Source organism: Salvia hispanica, chromosome 4, assembly GCF_023119035.1.
Source record: "Salvia hispanica cultivar TCC Black 2014 chromosome 4, UniMelb_Shisp_WGS_1.0, whole genome shotgun sequence".
In the NCBI taxonomy this organism is placed as follows: Eukaryota; Viridiplantae; Streptophyta; class Magnoliopsida; order Lamiales; family Lamiaceae; genus Salvia; species Salvia hispanica.
The window spans coordinates 47,518,632-47,538,825 of record NC_062968.1 but is presented as its reverse complement, the minus strand read 5'-3'; the positions used below and the strand labels follow the sequence as shown (position 1 = coordinate 47,538,825).

General features: G+C 35.2%; 3 protein-coding genes, 1 non-coding gene and 1 pseudogene across 9 annotated transcripts; 2 read left to right on the top strand and 3 right to left on the bottom strand.

Annotated features, from left to right (window-relative positions):
* Nucleotides 1-862: 862 nt before the first annotated feature.
* Nucleotides 863-1,456, bottom strand: LOC125221243 (agamous-like MADS-box protein AGL62). The gene has a single exon (XM_048123367.1). The coding sequence runs from the start codon at nucleotides 1,454-1,456 to the stop codon at nucleotides 863-865; it is 594 nt and encodes a 197-aa protein (XP_047979324.1).
* Nucleotides 1,457-3,994: 2,538 nt separating this feature from the next.
* On the top strand, nucleotides 3,995-6,660 carry LOC125222704. Of its 4 annotated transcripts, XM_048125466.1 has the most exons (3): nucleotides 3,995-4,117; nucleotides 5,197-5,306; nucleotides 5,427-6,660. In XM_048125466.1, exons 2-3 carry the CDS (start codon nucleotides 5,254-5,256, stop codon nucleotides 6,319-6,321), a joined length of 948 nt encoding a protein of 315 aa, XP_047981423.1. In that variant the 5' UTR covers nucleotides 3,995-4,117; nucleotides 5,197-5,253; the 3' UTR covers nucleotides 6,322-6,660. The 4 variants fall into 4 exon arrangements, with proteins under 4 accessions (XP_047981423.1, XP_047981420.1, XP_047981422.1 ...); XM_048125463.1 differs by having other exon boundaries at nucleotides 5,197-6,660; XM_048125465.1 differs by having other exon boundaries at nucleotides 4,018-4,117; nucleotides 5,169-6,660.
* Nucleotides 4,054-8,593, bottom strand: LOC125222703. 3 transcript variants are annotated; one of them, XR_007176604.1, is made up of 4 exons: nucleotides 7,995-8,593; nucleotides 7,148-7,929; nucleotides 6,762-6,866; nucleotides 4,054-4,141 (listed from the first exon to the last, which is right to left on the bottom strand). XR_007176604.1 is itself a non-coding variant. In XM_048125462.1 (2 exons), the coding sequence occupies exons 1-2, from the start codon at nucleotides 8,573-8,575 to the stop codon at nucleotides 7,242-7,244; spliced, it is 1,269 nt and encodes a 422-aa protein (XP_047981419.1). In that variant the 5' UTR covers nucleotides 8,576-8,593; the 3' UTR covers nucleotides 6,993-7,241. The 3 variants fall into 3 exon arrangements, 1 of the variants encoding a protein (XP_047981419.1); XR_007176605.1 differs by lacking the exon at nucleotides 4,054-4,141 and having other exon boundaries at nucleotides 6,725-6,866; XM_048125462.1 differs by lacking the exons at nucleotides 4,054-4,141; nucleotides 6,762-6,866 and having other exon boundaries at nucleotides 6,993-7,929.
* Nucleotides 8,594-10,979: 2,386 nt separating this feature from the next.
* Nucleotides 10,980-11,053, bottom strand: TRNAV-AAC. The gene has a single exon. It is a non-coding gene; the product is annotated as a tRNA-Val (tRNA).
* A 6,522-nt stretch (nucleotides 11,054-17,575) lies between these two features.
* LOC125221242 lies at nucleotides 17,576-18,509 on the top strand (annotated as a pseudogene).
* Nucleotides 18,510-20,194: the final 1,685 nt, after the last annotated feature.

Below are 20,194 nucleotides of genomic sequence, written 5' to 3'. Positions count from 1 at the left end.
ATTTGGAGGAGTAAGAAACAGAAAGTGATTGCATTATTTATGATAGAGAATATCTTAAAAAGTAATCTTTTGTTTCTATTCCATGTTTGTTTTCGTGTAAGTACATTCTACTTATTGCTTGCCCATTTCATGTATTTGTTTATTTATTCACAGCATTTTGTGGAGACCCTTAGTTTGTCATCTCTTTCACTTGCTCATGTTCTTAGTTGTGATCTAATTTTAGGTAACTCACCCAAATTCCGACTAAGTAGTTGGTTAGTTTAACTCATGCAAGTAGTTAGTTCCCAACCTAATTTAAAGCGTGGCTGCATGACCATACTTAGCAGGGTTTCTTGGGGTTTCGATTTTGTTGTTATTATCAGACTTTGATTTCTCGGGGTTTCAGTTCAAGAATTTGTTAGTTAGTGAATTAGGAAGGGTATGTGGAGTTTCTGATTCATACTTACTTAGCAGGGTTTTAGTATCTATAACATTTTATATTCTGTTATTCTGTTTCTTGGTACTAAAATCAAGAAGAGATGACTAAAGTTGACGAGGAGCTGAAAGAGCATTGTGATTGATATTATGAGGAGTTTAATTAGGGTATGAATGATGATTAGTTCTCTGCATTCTAACTCTCCAGCTAGTTAGTATTGTGGTGATCGTCGATAGAAAAAGAAACGAAAAGGAATGATGATATTGACGATCAAATAATCATTTCAACAGAAAGAAAAAGGGGGGATTTCCTTCCACACAGCAATTCATGAGTATTTGCAAGAAGATCTTAAAGAAACAAAAACCCTAACAAATTTGATAAATCATAACTTGAATTAATTCCTGGTAACTGAGCCACGCAGGAGAAGTCTTCTCTTCGAAACAACCCTTAATTAGGATCCAAATTATTCCCCATCTGATTCGGCGCGGAGGCTGAGGTGGAGGCGACCGCCAGCTGCTGCTGCAAGCACGAACTCATGAGATCATTAGCCCTAAGATCGGCCTTCTTCGACAGCTCATCCAGCGCCATCGCGAACTGCTCCATTTCATCCAATTCCATCTCCTCCTCACCCTGATTCCACCAAAACACACCCCCCTCAGTCTTCTTCGCCTCCTCGGCCACGTCCCTCCGCTTCTTCTCCAATTCCAACTCCTTTACCACGTGAGAGTAGCAGTGCTCGTACAATTCCTTGGTGTTACTGTCGACCGCAGGGGCATCGCCGCCGCCGAGGTAGCGGTCGATGACGGCGTCGGTGGAGTTGTGGCCGAAGGAGTGGATGTGCTTGCCGAGGGATTGGACGATGATGGCGATCTCGGTGTCGCACCGAACGCAGAGCTCGCTCGCTTTCTTGAACAGCCCCATGCGCCGCTTCGAGAAGGCGACTCGGCGGCTGCTCAAGCTCTCGATCTTCTTGATTTCGATTTTCATTTTCCCCTGCGTCTTCTTCTTCTTCTTCTTCTCCCCTTCGCTCGATATCACCATCTCTGTCTCCATGAATTAAGTTTGATTTCAATAAAGGGAAGGTTGATTTTTGGGAGAGGATTAAACGAACTATGGGTTGATATTTATATCGATATATCGTTAAGTGCTCACTTGCCAACTTGTTATTTATCCAAGGAGTATTTCCCAAATGGAATTATAAATTACCGATCAATATATACTTGTAGGGTTTATTCCTTTATATTTTGAATCTACGGAGATATTTTTAATTAATTCTATCGTGTATACGTAAATAGGGGAGTCATCTGCTAACCCAACCTTTAATAGCTAATTACAACTAATTTAAAATTATATAAAATTAATAGAAAACTAGTGATTTATAAATTGTCATATGTAATTTTATTTTATTAAAATTTACTAACTCCGTTCCCAAAAATTTGTCCCACTTTGACCCGGCACGGATTTTAAGAAATGTAATGGAAAGTGAATTGAAAAAGTTAGTGGATTGTGAATCCTATTTTTATACATTAGTTTTATAATCAAATGTGAGTAAGAATGAGTTAGTGGAATATGAGGTCCACTACCAAAAATGGTAAAATTGAAATGAGACAAATTTTGGAGGACGAACGGAAATGAAAAATTTGGATAAATTTTCAGGGATGGAGGTAGTAAAAGATAAGAAAACTATTAAAATTAGGGTTTTGGATCAAAATGTCAATATTAGGAGCGTTCGGTTTGCAAGATTGTTTCCAGATTAAATTTATAGTGTGTTCAGTTCAAGAGATTCAATCTCATAACTCAATCCTAGATGGATAATCATGGGTTAATTAGTCATAGCTAACCCCCAATGTAATAAATAATCTCACAACCTAATCCTAGATTATATCTTGGTACTATTTTATCTTGGAAACCTAACACCATCATAGTGTATTAAACATATATGTCAACACAATTTAGCATTGACATTGTGTATGTATTATATTGACATTAAGTTGCTTCTGGAAAAATATGAAAATTCAAGAACTTTTTTCAAATTTTGACATCGAAACATATGCAAATGAGATCTCATTAGAATCCTTATAACATTATCTTTGATTTGATAAAAAATTATGTAAGAAAATAATTTAAATCGAGATAGTTATAATCATTTAAACTTTTCAGATATTTTTAGATTTTAGTTGTAACTAATTTTAGTCGATTGACATTAATACCCTTAATTGATATTTTGTATAAATTGTGTTGATACTTATGGATAGATAATCTTGTGCCTTAATTTTACATCTGAAGTTAGCAATTTAGAAGTGAATTAACAATATAGCACACACCAAACTATGTAACCATGTATGCATGTTTTGTTACTTTGTATCGCCTATATACACCATATATATTGTTGTCATCTAATGTATAATAGCTACTCTTGAAATATTAATTAAACTAAATACTAAACGTAATACCTCTTCGTTCTATAAAAATATAAATAATTTTTATTTTCATTTGTTCCATAAAAATATGAGTATTTCTATTTATGGAAAGTTGTCTACAACTTATTACTCATACACATCAGTTCATTTACAACTTATACCACTTTAACTCATTATTACATTAAACTCTAATAATAATGTGGATCATACTATCCACTAACACTATTTTAACTATCTTTCTCTTCTTCACTCTTTATTTTGAAGTACTCGGTTGCACAGTGATAACAAGACAACAATCAGTCTTTTTAGAAATACAGTCCAACATAATAGAACCAAGCATGTAGAAGTTGATTGCAACTTCATCAAAGAAAAACTTAATGGAGAGAGTTATTGAACTTACATTTGTTTGGTCCAAGAAACAATTGACATACATATTGACCAAGACCGTCAACACGAAGGTCTTTAGAGAAGTTTTAAGCAAGTTGAGTATTGGAGATGTCGTTGCTCAGTTTGAAGGGGAGTATCAAGCAAAATATGAAACAATATGTACAAGAAAGACAATAAAAAATAGTCTCATTTCTAAAAATGGAAAGTTTCTCTTACATACTTTCCCACTTTTTTTTTATATCTCTCTTACTTTTCCTACTTTTTTCACATTTTTTTTAGTTTATCTATTTTTTCTACTTGTGCCTTACTTTGCTTACTCTTCATATTTCCCTACTTTTTCTCCTCATATTAAAACCCTTACCATTCATAAATAAGATTTTTTTTATGAACGAAGATAGTACCTATATAATTTATATAGTCTATCTGTTCTCTCCTATAGAAGTGGCATAAATATTTCTCTTCTATACGAGAGACAGAAATATTGAATACAAAATATACAGAAATACAACCATATTTTTTCTGGGATATATCTCTATTACCATGTTATGTGAAAAGTGGTACCTAATTTTTTAACAAATGAAGCTCTTTAAAAATTATAATCACGTGTATGACTCACTATTCGTGTTCGAAGCTGTGTGAATATATAAATATATTTTATTGGTATAGCAGCTGATAGACTTAAGAAATCAGTTGAGTTGAAGTGATATAACAGTAAATATAACTGCCGCAAAACTTGATCAAAGAAAGATGATGAGTGCGAAAATGGGGGAAACGTTTCTCCAACTTGATTCCACCGCTTTTCACTGAACAAGCAAGCTCAATAACAAATTGCCCGCGTTAATTTTCACAATCTTATCTGCCGTTAGAGTTTGTAGCCACCGGCAACCTCTTTCAGGTAATCTTCTTCCTCACTCGGTTTCTGTAAATAAGAAATTATTCATCTTCAATCGAGTATTTCTGGAAAGTTTCTCTAAATTACATCTACTGTTTTACTTCGAGTTTTTAGTATTTCAAGTCATCGACTCGTTTCATGTTGCTGAAATTACATGTGGCGCCCTGATTTTGAATGCCTTGATTTTTTGCATTTGTTGTTATTATCCGACTTCGATTTCTTGGGGTTTCGGTTCAAGAATTTGTTTGTTAGTGAATTAGAAAGCGTGTGTGGAGTTTCTTGGTTCATACTTTGCAGGGTTTTGATATGCTATATGTTCTGGATATTCTGATAATATGCAATTTTTAATGCGTGTGACATTTTTTACACCGTTATTCTCTGTTTCTGTTTCTTGGTACTAAAATCAAGAAGATCTTAAGTTGATGAGGAGATGAAAGAATATTGTGATTGAGAATATGAGGAGTTTAATTAGAGTATGGGGATTAGTTCTCTCCATTCTAAGTCTCCAGTTAGTTATGAAAGGGAATGATGAGTTTGGTTTAGGATAATTCAGTATTTCAATCAACTTACCACATTCCTGCTCCTGCATGAGCACTCTGTTCAGTCAATAGCAGCTGCAGGTTGTTGGAAAATGTTGTCACCTAATATTTGGTTACAATAAGCAACAATAGTATGATTTTTCTAGATGATCAATCTCGTTTTGATTGAGAAGAGTATTCATCTTTGACATGGGGTAGAGATTACTTGTTCTCCTGTTTGAGTAGATGCCTCGAAAAGCTTGTTGATGGAAACAGGAATCATAATATTCATCCTTGATTCATGGACATAGATAGATACACATGACTGTAGAATTTTGAGCTATTGAATTATTCATGTTGAGTTTGGCATAGCACAATCTGTGCAACTCCAAGCTAAATAAGATATAGTTGACTATCTGTTTATTAACATCACTGAGAGAATGTGTTTTGTTGTGTCCAAATCTAAACTATGGCCCATCAGGTGTATTATTTCACGTGGAGTTAGACTGTGATTCTTATTTCCTGCTTATTTTCAGTCAGTGATTATCCTGTATTGTGCTGTAGCCTTTAGCAGCAGCAGCAGAATACAGTCAGCAAGCAATCATCTTGGTGGAGTTCATTATGTACAGGCAGTACTATAGTAGGAACCAGAGAAATAGGGGAATCAAGCTTAAGTATGCTCTGCAAATTAGCTTACTTGTTGCTATATGCTTTTGGTTGATTTACCAAGTTGAGTGTTCTCATGATAAGAACGAAGAATTTGAAGCAAGTGATGAAAAAGATTTTCTGAACAGAGGAAGTATTGGTGGACTTATAAGGATCAGAAGGAAGACTATCCGTCCCATGTATGACGAGATTGAATCTGAAGAGGAGACCACTGAAGAAGACGAGCATGAAGAAGAGAAATTAGATGCAGAGGTTGATCAAGAAGAGACTGACATTACTGATGGGGCCAGAGAAGATGGTACTGTCAGAGAAAGTGAAGGAGAAATAGGTGATGATAGCAATGGCAGAAAGCAGGAGAAGTCTGTGGAGTTTGGTGATCATGAAAGAGGTGATAAGAGTAGCCATGAGGATGGTGGTGCATCAAGTTCCCTGACTCATGATAACCACACTGGAATGGCTGAAAATGAGGAAGGAGTTGTGGGAATCTCTGATCAACAACACCTTGAACACATTTTGGAACAGAAAAACAAAGAAAATCGTGGCGAGGAAGCATATGATGGTGAGATAAAGAAATGGTTGAAGGTGAATGGTGGTGAAATATCTGCTGATGCCAATCCATCAAGTGCAACACAAATTGTGACAAATATTACAACTGAGGAAAACAATTTGGACAGTTCAGAGGAGGGCTCATCGTTGACAGAAGCACCTACTGATAATAATTCAGAATCAAGCAACAGCACAACTGATGTCTCAGCAAATATTCCCAAGTCATCGGAGCAAAATTTCACTGAGAGTGTGACCGAGTTAGATCAGGACCAGAGAATTGCTACTGAAAACACATCAACCAAAGGATCCAACTTAAAAACTAGTATTGGTCTTCAGCAGGTGAATGCTTCTACCTTAGGCGTGGAAAATTATCTTGCAGACTCTAACTCAACAGGTCACACTGAACCCAAAAGTCGGAGTCAAACCTTGACGATTTCTCCAAACTCTGGAAGATGGAACGAACATACAAAAGAATGATACTGTGTGATTCAAGTGACAAAAGATCATTATAGTCTCCCTGAAATACAGCTGGAGATGAAGCTGCAGGATGAAGATATACTGTAGCTTCACATACTGCAGGTTCATTATTCGTGAGCTGAAGTCATGACCCTAGATTTTAGATGTTCAGGTTTCATAGAGGAAATGTTGTAAAGATCTCATAATACAATTTCAGGTATGTTAGGCAAAATGATGATATACAGTTTGATTACATGATGATCTATTGCTTTCATCTCTGTATAACCAATTGTTCAGCATGCTATAGGTTGATGAAACAGTTTCCTCTTTACATTAGAATGTGATATGGTTGTATTTGTATCTGGATATTCCAAGACCAACTCTGTGGTTATCTTTCAACTCTAGGATATAAACAGAAAATATAAATGCAATTCTGTTAGAAATGAAATGAATATGTACACCTTTTGTTGAGAGATCATTTTCCTTTATTATGCACTTGATATTGAGGGCTCGGATCTTGTGGTTGGGTTTGGATATAGAGAACCAGCTCACGTTCACTGTGCAGACTGCAGATTGACAGGAAAGCGACAGTTGATTAATAAAATAATGTCATCTGCCATATGAAGTTGGCATTGAAGCCCACGTTTTAGTTTCATAGGATACCTCTGCGCATAATTTAAAAACAAAGACGGTGAACATTAAAGAAATACGTCCAGTATTAATGTAGAAAGAAATAAAGAAATGTACATTTAGAAAAACAATAAACTCCCGATGACTGTACAGAAACTCAAGCTGTAGATCACAACACAACAGTCCAGAAACGAGCATAACACAACAAGGGTTATACCAAAAATTAAAATAAATTAATCTGTAGCAACAAGGTTGCGGTCCAATAGCGACTTCATCCGAATGTATCCGTCAGTCACCCGACCCGAAATGGTTCAGCAAAGATCCGGTTGCCTTAGTTCCTTCTTGAGTTTCTGCGAGAAGAGGCGGCAAGCATCCATGCTGAGATCCATGGCGGCAGCAAGGGCCACAAACGCAGCCGCATCCTCCGTGCAAGTCACGTGCTGCACGCCCACCTCCACCACCGGCTTCACTCCCCCCACCGTGGACGACATCACGAACCCCCGGTACAGCAGGTGCGCCCATGATCCTGACCCGGACGCCGACGACGACCCGCACCCGGAGCTGAAATCGAAGCTGCTGCTTGGACTAGCCATGGGGGTGGGGCCCGTCGTGATGTCGACGACGAATTTCCCTCCTGTTTTGGCACTGACGTTGGAACTGGCGAGCGGTATCGCGTCGAGGGCGCCATCGGGGATGAGCTCGAAGCGATAGCAGACGTTGGCGCTCTCTCGCCAGACCTCCAGGCGGCCCCACGGCTTCCACGCGCTGTACCCCGGCCGTAGGATCAGCCACGACCCCGGATTCGATCTCCCCACGCTGTCGGCGCCTGGCGATGGCACGAACGGCGTCACCATCGACGCCGCCGCCACCGGCGACCCCGATAGATCGTGGATGGTGATCGACCACCCCTTCCTCTCTTCTCCAACTTCACCTCCTTCCTCCTTATTCAAACCCAAACACCACGCTCCCGCGCCTCGCTCTGATGTCGAAATCGAGCATCTGTGAATGATACTACAAGTAAGTAAATCAATTTATGGATGTATCAACTCAAATTTGTGTTTTACCTGGATCTTGAATTCCTCTCGCTGCAGTTTCGGAAGGTGAATTTGCAGGTGAAGACAGGCTGCTTGACGAGGTTCCCGTTGATCTGGAAGATCTGCGGGCTGCACTCAGGCTCTCCGTCGAACTGGAACACGAATCTCGGGTCGGGCTCAGCCCGCACATTCAAGTGGAGCTTCACATCCACATCCGCCCCGCTCCGGATTGGGATCCACCCGCTCCGGATGGGGCAGGCGCGGTTGTAGCCGCTGCTCTCCACAATACTCTTGACATCCAACTGCACCTCAACGCATCCTAACATCTTACTACTCTTCATCACTAACCCACACCCGCTGCCCTCGTCACCACTGCGCTGGTAAATCTTGATCTTCAAACAAGAAAATTTGGAGGATTTTTCAACCAACTTTTCTAGCTCCGACTTGTTCAAAGTGAAGCAAGCATGGATCCTGGCATCGACAGCGCCGCCGCATGGGATGTCTGAGAGCTGAGAGGGGAATCCTCTGAGCTTGGATTTGGAGTAGAAGTTGTGCGGGAGATTCAAGGCCAAATCCCCAACGGCGATGCGCACGTAAGGGCAAGGATCCATATTGATTGGAGGAAGGGAAAAATGAAGAAATGAGAGAGGGGTATATAAATAAGCATGGGCATGAGAGTGCGTGCGGGCCAGCAATGGGAATCGCGAGTTTGGGATTTGTCGTTTTGTGATGAGGATGTGATTGGCTTGTTTGAGAATGGACAGCTGCGGTACAGCCATGTGTGCTTTTTTTAAGGACGACAGCTGTCTCAATTTGGGATGCCCATCACTCCACTTGGATTGGGATGCCGCTTTTCACCCAACTTTCTTCACTCACAACTTTTCCCATCACACCAACATAATCCCCATTTTAGTCGTAAAATTCTACTTTCATTTTGTTTCAACTGTTAATTAATTAACAATCACGTAGTGACAAATGACAATCAATTCACACCCAGATGATTTTAGCGTATGGTGCTCCGTTTTACATCATGCTAGGAGGATTATTAATTGTATCATGCATTTTTTTTTTTAAAATTATTAGGTTTAAAAGATGGAGTACTATTCAATGCTACCAATACTCTGTATATGCCCCATTTTGACTTTAGGTTTTTCTTCTTTTTTTTTCCTGTTTTTCGTCCTTCCCTTTTTTTTCTCTATTTGCAGTTTCTTATAATGTTCCTTTACATGCTCAATTGTAAAGAGCGGATCATCATATTTCGAAAGTCCAGGATCTCTTTCTTGTATATTTCCCAATCTGACATGAACCATTACAAAAATAACGAAAACTTGTAGCAAAATACATTTGTAAGGAACAATGGAAAATAAGGTGCCATGTTGCTATAACTCATTATCATATGATTATCCTTCTAAGATTAAATTGTGAAATTATTTTAATTAAAAGAAGTGATAATAACTATTATTATATATATGATTATCCATCTAAGATTAAGGTTTGTGATTCAATCTCATAAATCAAACATAAAATATATTCGAATAATGAAATATATTTTTTCAGCTACTAGTATAATTAAAGAATATAAAGATGATACTTTATTCCTTCAGGTTGTTGAATGGTGAGCCCCCTAGCTACTAAAATGAAAGCAAACACCATTTGTTTAGCTAGTACTATTATGAAATACTACTAATATTTTAAATGTAGGCTTTGATTAGGCCGAAGACGACTTTATTGACAACTATATCTGGTTGTATTCTTGTAATAATAAAACCCTGCGGTTGTCCTTAATTCATGAAGCCACTGGTCCACTCATTTTCAATCATTCCACTTAGTTAGGACTTTTCAGAAATAATAGTAGTACTCCATATTATTAGAAAACGATAGTAATAATGTGTGCGTACGTGGTATAAACTTTTAATTATTAATGATTTCGTCTTGTACGTAGTTCAAGAATAAAGAAATAGTACTATAATATTGACGATTTGAAAACGAATAATAGTACTAGCCTAGCTCATCTTTCATGTATGTTTGTTCTTTGGATTTGATCAGTGCTTTTAATATCGCTGCATGTACAAAAACATTTTCTAATGTTAATCAAGACAACATTTTCTAATGTTAATATGCATGTATGTTAATGATTTTGACAGATCAGTTGAGCATGTCTTATAAAAATGAAAAGTGGAGATTTATTAAAACGAATAAAAATGTACACAAAGATGTAGAGACAGAACTAAAAGTAACAATTTAATGCGTGTAAACTACACAACTTAGATAAAAGAAAATGTAACTACACAACTTAGACAAGAGAAAGACACTTCGAACACATCATGATGTTCTTATCTTGCAGTCTCAAAATTCCTGACCATAATTAGTTTTGTCCCCAAAAAACATGTCTAGCGCTTAATATGCTTAACAGTTAACAGAGTATAATGAACTAAAACTCTAAAATTAGAGAGTACAAAGCATATACATGTACTGGTTTCATTTCATCCCAAAGATTATTGAGATGCGTTTTCAAATATTCTGAAAATAGTGTGAAATTTTAAAGAGTGATGATAAACAACCAAATTTTGTACAACCAAAATAAGGTAATATTAATAATTTGATGTATTAATTATATATTAAAATTATAAATATAGTAGGTGGATAAGTTAAAAAGACTTATTAGCCTTTAACTTCATTTTTTTTTTATATTTGAATTTTCTTTCTATTATTTTTAATTTGCTAGTTGTTTTAAAAAATGTAAACTCTTTAATTTGCATCAACTATTATGCATATCTAACTCATATTGAACATGCAATGCAAAATAATTGTAATTCTGCAAACTAACACAGAAATCGCAGAGTTCATTATGGTGGTGTCATTTTAAAGATAAAAAAATGTGTTAGCTTTCGCATATATGAGTATTTTGGTAAGTCCAAATGGTCGATTCAATTAATAGCCCATTTGTATCTGTCTTGGTTCCCCAACCACCTATTTTACAAAAGCCCAATAATATGCAAAAAAAAGAAACAGGAATGGCTTCGCCCGGGTTCGAACCGGAGACCTTCAGTGTGTTAGACTGACGTGATAACCAACTACACCACGAAACCTTACTTGTTAATAATATTTTCTAACTTTATATTGTTTAATAACTAATTTCGTAACAATGCACGTGTTAAAATGAGGATAGATTCTAATAGTTATAAAAGTGATGGAGAGAGCGAATATATTGCAGAAAATTATGAATTTTAATTTGTAAGTCTACTTGAGATCAATCGCTTCGTTTGTTAAACATATTTATTCAATAATTGATTGTTTACAGATTGATTATTAATGGATCGGACTTTTAACAGAAATCTATCATACGACAAAAATTGATTGATTTAATCATTCTACTCGCTAACCTTTTAACCCCCACAGACACACAGTAAATTCTAGATTAATTTTTAGAGGGAACATTTTTTTTGGTCCATGAAATTTGTCAAAGTATTATTTTAGGTCCGTGAAATTTGAAAATATCATTTGAGGTCCATCAACTATGTATTAATATCATTTGAAGTACTTTTCTACTATTTCCAAGTTTTTCTAGACGAAAATACCTTCAATACCTTAAAGGTATATATTCTTAATAAACTTATCATATACTCATATTTTTTATAAATATCTTTACAATATATTTTTGACGAATTTTCTAAATATAATTTGACATTCAATATTACTCCATCACTTAATTTTGTGACATGCAAGTAAAATTGCTTCTTCAAATTTTTTTATATTAAAGAATTTTAAAATTGAATAAAGAACTTTTCTTTAATAATAAAATATTGAGTAAGAACTTTTCGATATGCTGTATATTATTCTTGAAACTCTCAAACTCCATCTTTAGATCATCAGACTCTTCAGATGAAATCCCCACGGATTCAGCATTGAGAAGGAGCAGATTGCTTGCGAAAGATCGGTCAGTAGCTCTTCTGTCTTCCAATCCGGTTTCGACCTTTTGCAGTATCTCTTCCTCCTTCAAAGAGACTTGATACTGAGCTTCTTCCATATTCTTGCAGAGATTGAGAAGCCATTGATTCGTCTGGGGCGAGACGTCCAAGGAGTCCAACGGGAAGAGCGACATAGCGCGGCTCACTTAATTTTGTGACATGCAAGTAAAATATTCTTACTCAATATTTTATTATTAAAGAAAAGTTCTTTATTCAATTTTAAAATTCTTTAATATAAAAAAATTTGAAGAAGCAATTTTACTTGTATGTCATAAAATTAAGTGATGGAGTAATATTGAATGTCAAATTATATTTAGAAAATTCGTCAAAAATATATTGTAAAGATATTTATAAAAAATATGAGTATATGATAAGTTTATTAAGAATATATACCTTTAAGGTATTGAGGGTATTTTCGTCTAGAAAAATTTGGAAATAGTAAAAAAGGTACTTCAAATGATATTAATACATAGTTGATGGACCTCAAATGATATTTTCAAAGTTCACGGACCTAAAATAATACTTTGACAAATTTCATGGACCAAAAGAGATGTTCCCTCTAAATTTTATTATGCGTCAACACAAATATCCAACCCTGAATTACCTATTGATTAATTTTAGTCCTAGAATTTCTTAACTATATATGTGCATTGTTCTAGGTTAAAGAGACTGTTGAGTACAAATTATCAATTAGTTTGAAGCCTTTTGGTAGTGATCCAAAAATAAATCCGTGCGAACTTGACCCAAATTGGACAATATCAAACTAATGTTTGTCAGAGACCAATACTATGCCGGTGCTGAAATTTATTATTATTATTATTATTACTATTATTATTATTATTATTTAATATTATATTATATTGATTTAATTTGATTTATTGTTCCGATTAGATTTGTAATAAATCAAACCAAACCAAAAATAAATAATATGCAATAAAATTTAGAAAAAATTGATACTCGTATTTTGTTTGAAATATGAAAACAAGCAATCATAAATGTTGAGAAATCAAAAATTAAAGTTCAATGAGGTATTAGTTCGAAATACATTTTAAAAAAAGGTATTAGAATAAAAACTAATTTAGTTGTTATAGTTTTGTTATTTGGTTTTAAATTTGATGTTATGTATTTCAAATAGTAAGTTATTCGAATAACTGTTTTTAATAATTTAGGTGAACCCAATTAAATATAATAAGGCATTAATTTAATAAAATCATTTAATTGTTTTGATAAAATAAAGTAATTAATCTCATAACAAATTTGGTTCATTAACTTTTCAAATCATTTAATATTGGGTCATTTGACCAAATTAATCAAATTCAAAAACCCATTTAAAAGGCCCAATTGATCAAAACCTAAAAATGTGCGCCGCATCTTCTTCTTCCTCCATCTGTAAAAGCTACTCCCATCTGCACTCTAATCTCAAAATACAACAAAAATTTGAAGTCTTTGGTAAACATAAATGGGCCCGATCAGCAAAGATATGCAGATGGGAGCGGGGGCTTGGCCAACACTATTTCCGTCCCTGTACTCCTTCCGTCCAAGATAACAGAGACGCTTGTTTTTTGCACTCAGTTTCTGATAAAATGATAGGTACAAAGAGAAAACCAATAGTACTATAATTGGAAAACATGTTTGTAGCAAATCCTACTAGTCCCCATATTCCTTATTCATTGAGTCATTTTTCTAATTTAGAAATTCCATCGTAATTGAATCATTTCTATTTTTAGCAAAAAAATATCTCTCTCTATCTCTTATTTTATTCTTTTTACATCTCTCTGGCTTTATTCACTATCTACTTAACACATAATTCTTAATTTCCGTGTTAGAAAGAAGTCTTTCTATTAGCAAGGAAGAGGGAGTAACTAAGAGCAATAAATAGAACTAGCCACTCATAGTAGTTATAAAGATAAAATCTATTTTATTAAAAATATCATGATGGACAAGTTATTCGGTATATGGTAGTTTTAGAGCATCTCCAATGGTACATAGGCCATCAATAGGATAGCCATTCTTTTCCCTGTCACGTCAGCAGCACTAAAAAATCTACCTGCCACATCAGATTTAGGCAAGCCATAGGCCAGCCGCAATAAAAATAATTCAAAATATACTACATTTACAGAATTAAAATCACGATTAAATTACCGAATTAAATTTATGAGACATATACGGGAAAATTCATTAATTTTATTTTTAAAAAAAAAAGTACATTAACTAAAAATCAAAAAAATTACATAATAAAAAAAAATCCGGGCTTCCACACACGAGCCACCGCCCCACTCTACTCCTCACTAATTTATTAAAAAAATACATTAAAAAATGTTAGTATGCCTTGAATCCGTTATAGTTTGCCGCTAGCCAAACGGGGGTCTTGGCCCCCGGCCCGACGGTATGACATGTTTCTGTTTTAGGTCTTAATTTTGTATTGGGCTAGTTGTTGTTGTCCATCGCTAGATGTTGCTCTTGTACAGAAATTTAGAGATAGAGAAAATCGCGTTTATATAGTTTTTCAAAAATTTTAAAAAAAAAAGAATTAAAAATTTTTTAAAAAAAGAATTAAAAAAATTTAAAAATAGCTGGCCGATCGGCTGGCCGATCGGGCCGCCACAATGGCGGCAGCGCATCGGCCAGCCACACGCGATCGGCTAGCCCACGCCGGTTTTTTCGCCGAAATTCGGCTAGCCTACTCCAATGGTTCGGCTAGCCACGTCAATCGGCTAGCCGGTGGCTAGCCTACCATTGGAGATGCTCTTAATCTTCTCTCAACTCTAAAGCGTAATCGAGTTTAAGCTCTGCTTTTTCTCTAAAGTGGCAATAGTCTTTTTAATTCGAGTTTTGATCTTATCTATAGTTGAGAGAATAATGGTTGGACTTTGGAACAAATCCGAATAATTTTTGGAAAAAAACGTGTTCGACCAGCGACTGTTGAGTTTGCAGAGTGCGAACCTACCTTATGGACGAGCTCTACTCTCAACGGTCGATGAGTTTGCATGGTGCAACCTCCGCGGTCTGCCGTCTGCTCCTTCAGTTTTTTTTTAATTCAGCGGACATTAGACCTGCCCAAGGTTTATCGAACCGGCGGTTAAAACCGAAACCGTAACCGTTGGCTACGGTTCCGAACCGAACCGTGAGAATTTACTCGAACCGAAACCATCGATTTTTAAACCGTGGTTCGGTTCAGGTTCAAAAATTTTTGAACCGAAACCGTGCCGGAACCAACGGTTCCGGATGGTTTTAAACCGGAACTGCCGAAAAACCGCCGAAAAACTGTGAAATCAAGCCAGAACTGCAAAAAAATCGGCGATTCGGAACCGTGAGAACCCGTAAAAACCCACCGGAAAACCGCTGGTTCGGAACCGAAACCGAAACCGGTGGTTTTGGAACCGGAACCGTAACCGCGAAACACCCTCGCGGTTCGGTTTTGGTTCAACAATTTCCAAAACCGGAACCTGCGGTTCCGAACCGTAACTGCCGGTTCCTGAACCGTGGGCACCTCTAGCGGACATCGTCCATTTTTTACTTTCTTTCACTTCGTACTCTGTACTTTTGTTTCTTTTCTCCTAGCCAATCTATATCTATACTAATATAAAAGGCGAGTTTTGGCCTTATTTTGAAATATCCATAAGTTGTGGGATGAATTTAGATATTTATAATTTTTAAGAAATAGGATTAAAATGGAGGTTACAAATCTTTATGATTATGAGTTATTAAGAATAATAAAAGTAAACATAATATAAAAATAGTGGCATGTTTAATTTTTTTTTAATATATTTATAACATGAGAATTATTCTACTTTACATATTAGTATTAATTATTAATATGGCTCCATATACGGCTTTTAATACATGCCCTCTTATAATCATAAAGATTTATAACCTTCATTTTAATCTTATTTCTTAAAAGTTAATAAATATCAATTCATCCCACTAAAGAAAGTAACGTAAAGGCAATAAAAATGACATTTAAACAAATCAATCAGTTTTCAATGTAAATTTAAGGCGGTCAATAATGTTATAATTCCATCAATTTATGATTGTTTCTTCATACTTTTTATCTATAAATACGTATCATTGGTTAGATAAAATTCATTCCTCTTTGTCTTTTCTCATTGCATCACGAATTTTCTGCAAAAAGATATTTTTACTTCCAATATGATTACTACTCTTTATCGATAGTAGTACATTTATATGAGTCTATTATACACATTGTTTATTATTATTATTATTATTATTATTATTAACATTGTCTCAGCTTTAATTTTTTTTGATACCATTGGTGTTATCATTGACCCTGGCAAGGTTATTATATAATCTAATTTCGACTCATTGAGATTAAAATTGCGATTCGCAGTGAGTGTTGATCGTCATTTTATTTTTACTTTCTACTCCAATTTAACGTTTAAGACATTTGAATATATCACGCTGATTGATAATGTAGTTGAGGAGACACTATTTGACATTTTTAAATATTACTCTCAATTATAATATTGTTATTTGTTTTTTTAACATTGTTGCTACTTCTATTTTTTTTAGATATTATTGGCGCAATTGTTGACCCTAGCAAGATTATTAAACGTGATCATTGTTGATTTATGGTGAGTGTTGATTCATCTAAAGTTGTGTCAATATAGTTTGTGTATATTATTTTGCAGAATATCAGAATATTGGTGATGCTTCATGGATAAGTTCTTATTGTTCCTATTGTGATGCATTTTTTTGGCATGAAGAACCGTTGGGGAAATCATCTAGAACAAAAAAAATCAAAATTTTCAAATTATTGTTGTATGCGTGGAATATTAAGCTTCCTATGATGTATGCTCCTCATGTTGTCTTTCGAGATTTAATATTCTATAAAGATTTTTAATGTTTTTGTTATTTGAAAAATATTATATTTTATATAGTTGAGTTCACCTCGATGGAAGGTTGGATTGATAATAGGTTGAACACTGGTCAATCACTGTATGTGTACAATTGCATAGTCAATAAACTTTTTTATGTTGTGTCACTATTTAATTTTTATTTCATAAATATTATATATTTTATAAATTTTGTATAATTTTATTTGGGATCTATAAACTATGTATAATTTTATATTTTCTCATTTCATTTATTTAATTGACTTTTTAATTTAAAATTCAATAGGTCGTGCAACGCACGGGGTTGATACTGGTAGTATTAAAATACCACTAAATGGGTCTAATCTTCACTTACTGAGTGTATAAAGTCATTGCAAAACAATGAAACACGATTATGATTTGATTCACATTAACATTTCCAATGTTCTTATTTATTTTATAATCGCTTAGTAGTACAAACAATTATTTTAGATTGTGTGCTAGAAAAATGCTCCAATTCAAAATTTCAAATTCAATTGTGTTGCACTCGCATATAAAACACCATTAGTTAAGGAAAAAAAAAATCAAAAAATAACTATATAGCAGCCCAACAAAGGGTTTTAGAGTGTAGCCGATGTCACGAAGAAAAATATACCAAAAACATATAATGTGACAGCATACATTAAAATTATCATTAGCCACTTTAATAACCACATACAACTACAAGACGGTCGCCAACAGAAGCAACTTTCTCGCTAAATCTCTGGGGACCCTCTCTCCATCACTCTCACCTGTCATCGATCACCACGCGATGGAGACTTATTCCTACAATTCCTCCCACCCAGAGTCCGGCCATTCATCGCCGCGATCCAGAGAAATCGTCGCCGTCGGAGGACCAGAATTACAGGATCAAGTTTATGTGCAGTTATGCCGGTAAAATTCACCCGCGTCCGCACGACAACCAGCTGTCGTACGTAGGCGGAGAAACGAAGATCCTCGCTGTCGACCGAAACGTCAAATTCAGCGCTCTGCTCACCAAGCTGATTGCGCTCTGTGACTGCGATGCTATCTCCTTTAAGTATCAATTGCCTGGCGAGGATCTTGATGCGTTGATTTCGGTAACGAATGATGATGATTTGGATCACATGATGCATGAGTACGATCGGTTGTGCAGGATTTCGCCAAAGCCTGCTAGGCTGCGGCTTTTCGTATTTCCGAACCAGAATCCGACCCTGAATTCTCCACCGGTGAATAGCGTTGATTTTCTGTTTGGGTTCGAGAAGGCAAATGCCGCGCCCCAGCCGGTGGTGGAGAGAATTCAGGATCTCCACACAAGGAAAAGCGACGACACCGATAAACAGCAAGAAAAGATACCTCAGGTGGCGGTGCCTGGCAACTGGGAAGATAAGCAGGTTCCCATGGGAGTTTATCCAGCAAGCAACATCAATAAAGAGCAAGTTTATATGATTTTGGCACCAGCCAGCACGCAGATGATAAGACCAGCCAACGGACCCCCAACTCAGGGCTATTACGTATACCGAGACCAGCAGCCTATGTACAACATGATTACTCCCATGATCATGCCGCAGCACAAGGCAGGGGGATACTCAACTGGCGCAGGGAGACACATCGAGATGGTATATTATGGCGTAATGGGAAAACCGGAGCAGTATCAAGGTATGGGCGCTGATATGAGAGTCCCTGCAGCGGAAGCAGGGGGCAAAGCAGTTGCTAAGGCTACGTAGGCTTCTCTGTGTGATTGAGAGATGTTAGTTTCCCTCAAATAAATGTCTGCTTTTTTTTACCCCTCGTCTCACTCTAACCCATCACGGATTTTAAGAAATACTACTACCTCCGCTCCCACATGAGTAAGATTTTATGTTGTCCATATTTGATGAATAATATATGTTCACAATATCTCATCAATGCAGTATCACCCTTTTTTAGTTTCTACTATCCATTTTGTAGTTTGTACTACTGTGATCCTTTGTACCTAGTAGTATAAGATATCTCAATATCCATTTTAGTGTCAGCCAATACAATCTCGCATGATCATTCATTTACCTACTTAGCAACACTTATAGCGTGGGTTAGGTAAGCTTTTGTACATATCATATTATATACTCCCTCCGTTTCTCCTTAATAGATGCAGTTCTTTTTGGCACGAAAAATAAGAATAGTGTGTTAAATGAATGGTGAATAAAATAAGACAAATAAAGATAGAATTAATTAAGTAAGAGAGATAGTTACTTTTTGCCCATATATAATTACTCAATTATCTTAGCACTTCCCAAAAGAGAAAAAATGATCCAATTAACAAGGAACAGAGGGAGTATATGACAATATGACATTTTCAATTATAATATATGCCTAAGAAATTTTGCTAATATTCCCATTTTTCTACAGTTCTTCTACGTACTATCTTTGGTTACTATTATAATGATAGTTTGGACAAAAATAGATGGGAGAGAGCAAAAAAATGACAGAGCTCAGTTAGGTGAGTGACATGAAATTTATTTTCTAATTTTTTTAATTAATTGAAAAATACACCATTTTGATTAAGTTTTAATTTGCCAAATCAGTTTTTTATTTTTATCATTTGAAAAAATTTTAGAAAAATACAAAGTTCATGTATTCATATTCTAAAAAAAGTTTTTAAAAAAAATTAGATATTGAAAGTTTGTTTATTTATATGCAAATAACGCATTTGCAAATTATTGTATTACCAAGTTTTGTTATTCTAAAAAAATTAGGAAATATCTTAAATTTTGAACTACTCCTTATCTACTAGTATTATTGTCCCATTATGACTTATTTTCGTATTTTTCGGTCAAAAATATGTTATTCTCATATTGTAAAATCTACTGTGAAGTATACTCTTTAATACTAGCTTTTTCTAAGTGAACTACTTCACTCCAAATTTTCCAATATTATAATATAATTATAAGGGGTCCTATTCTAATGCTTTTAGCACCTTAATCTAAAATCAAGACTAAATCTCCACCCTTAAATTTTAAAATGAGTGGATGAGATTAAAGCTCACAAAATCTCAATAAATAGTAGACAAAATATCAACAAAAGGGTAATATCGTCATTATGTTATCATATGATAATTTTCATGAGTGTTTTTTTATATCAACATTGTGTATTACAAATATCAACAATATGACATTAGAATATCAACACAAGGACAAGAAAATATCAACACATTTTTATTGAGATTGGACATGCATAATATTGAGATTTTGTCTACAATATATTGAGATTTTTTGTTGTATTTGTTGAAAATAGCTGCTTATCAACATGTACGAAAATTGAAATATAATTTATCAAATTTCATCACCCGAACATCGTCGGTACATATGCAATTGAGATCTCGTTGGAATCCTTATTAAATTATCTTTAATTTGATATATTTTTTGCGAAAAAA

Bases quoted from the DNA above. Each gene is read 5' to 3' on its own strand.
- LOC125222703 (XM_048125462.1), bottom strand. From the start codon at position 8,575: ATGGATCCTTGCCCTTACGTGCGCATCGCCGTTGGGGATTTGGCCTTG. The intron at 7,930-7,994 runs GTAAAACACAAA...TATCATTCACAG, and splicing joins GAGAGGAATTCAAGATCCAG to ATGCTCGATTTCGACATCAG.
- LOC125221243 (XM_048123367.1), bottom strand. From the start codon at position 1,456: ATGGTGATATCGAGCGAAGGGGAGAAGAAGAAGAAGAAGAAGACGCAG.
- LOC125222704 (XM_048125463.1), top strand. From the start codon at position 5,254: ATGTACAGGCAGTACTATAGTAGGAACCAGAGAAATAGGGGAATCAAG.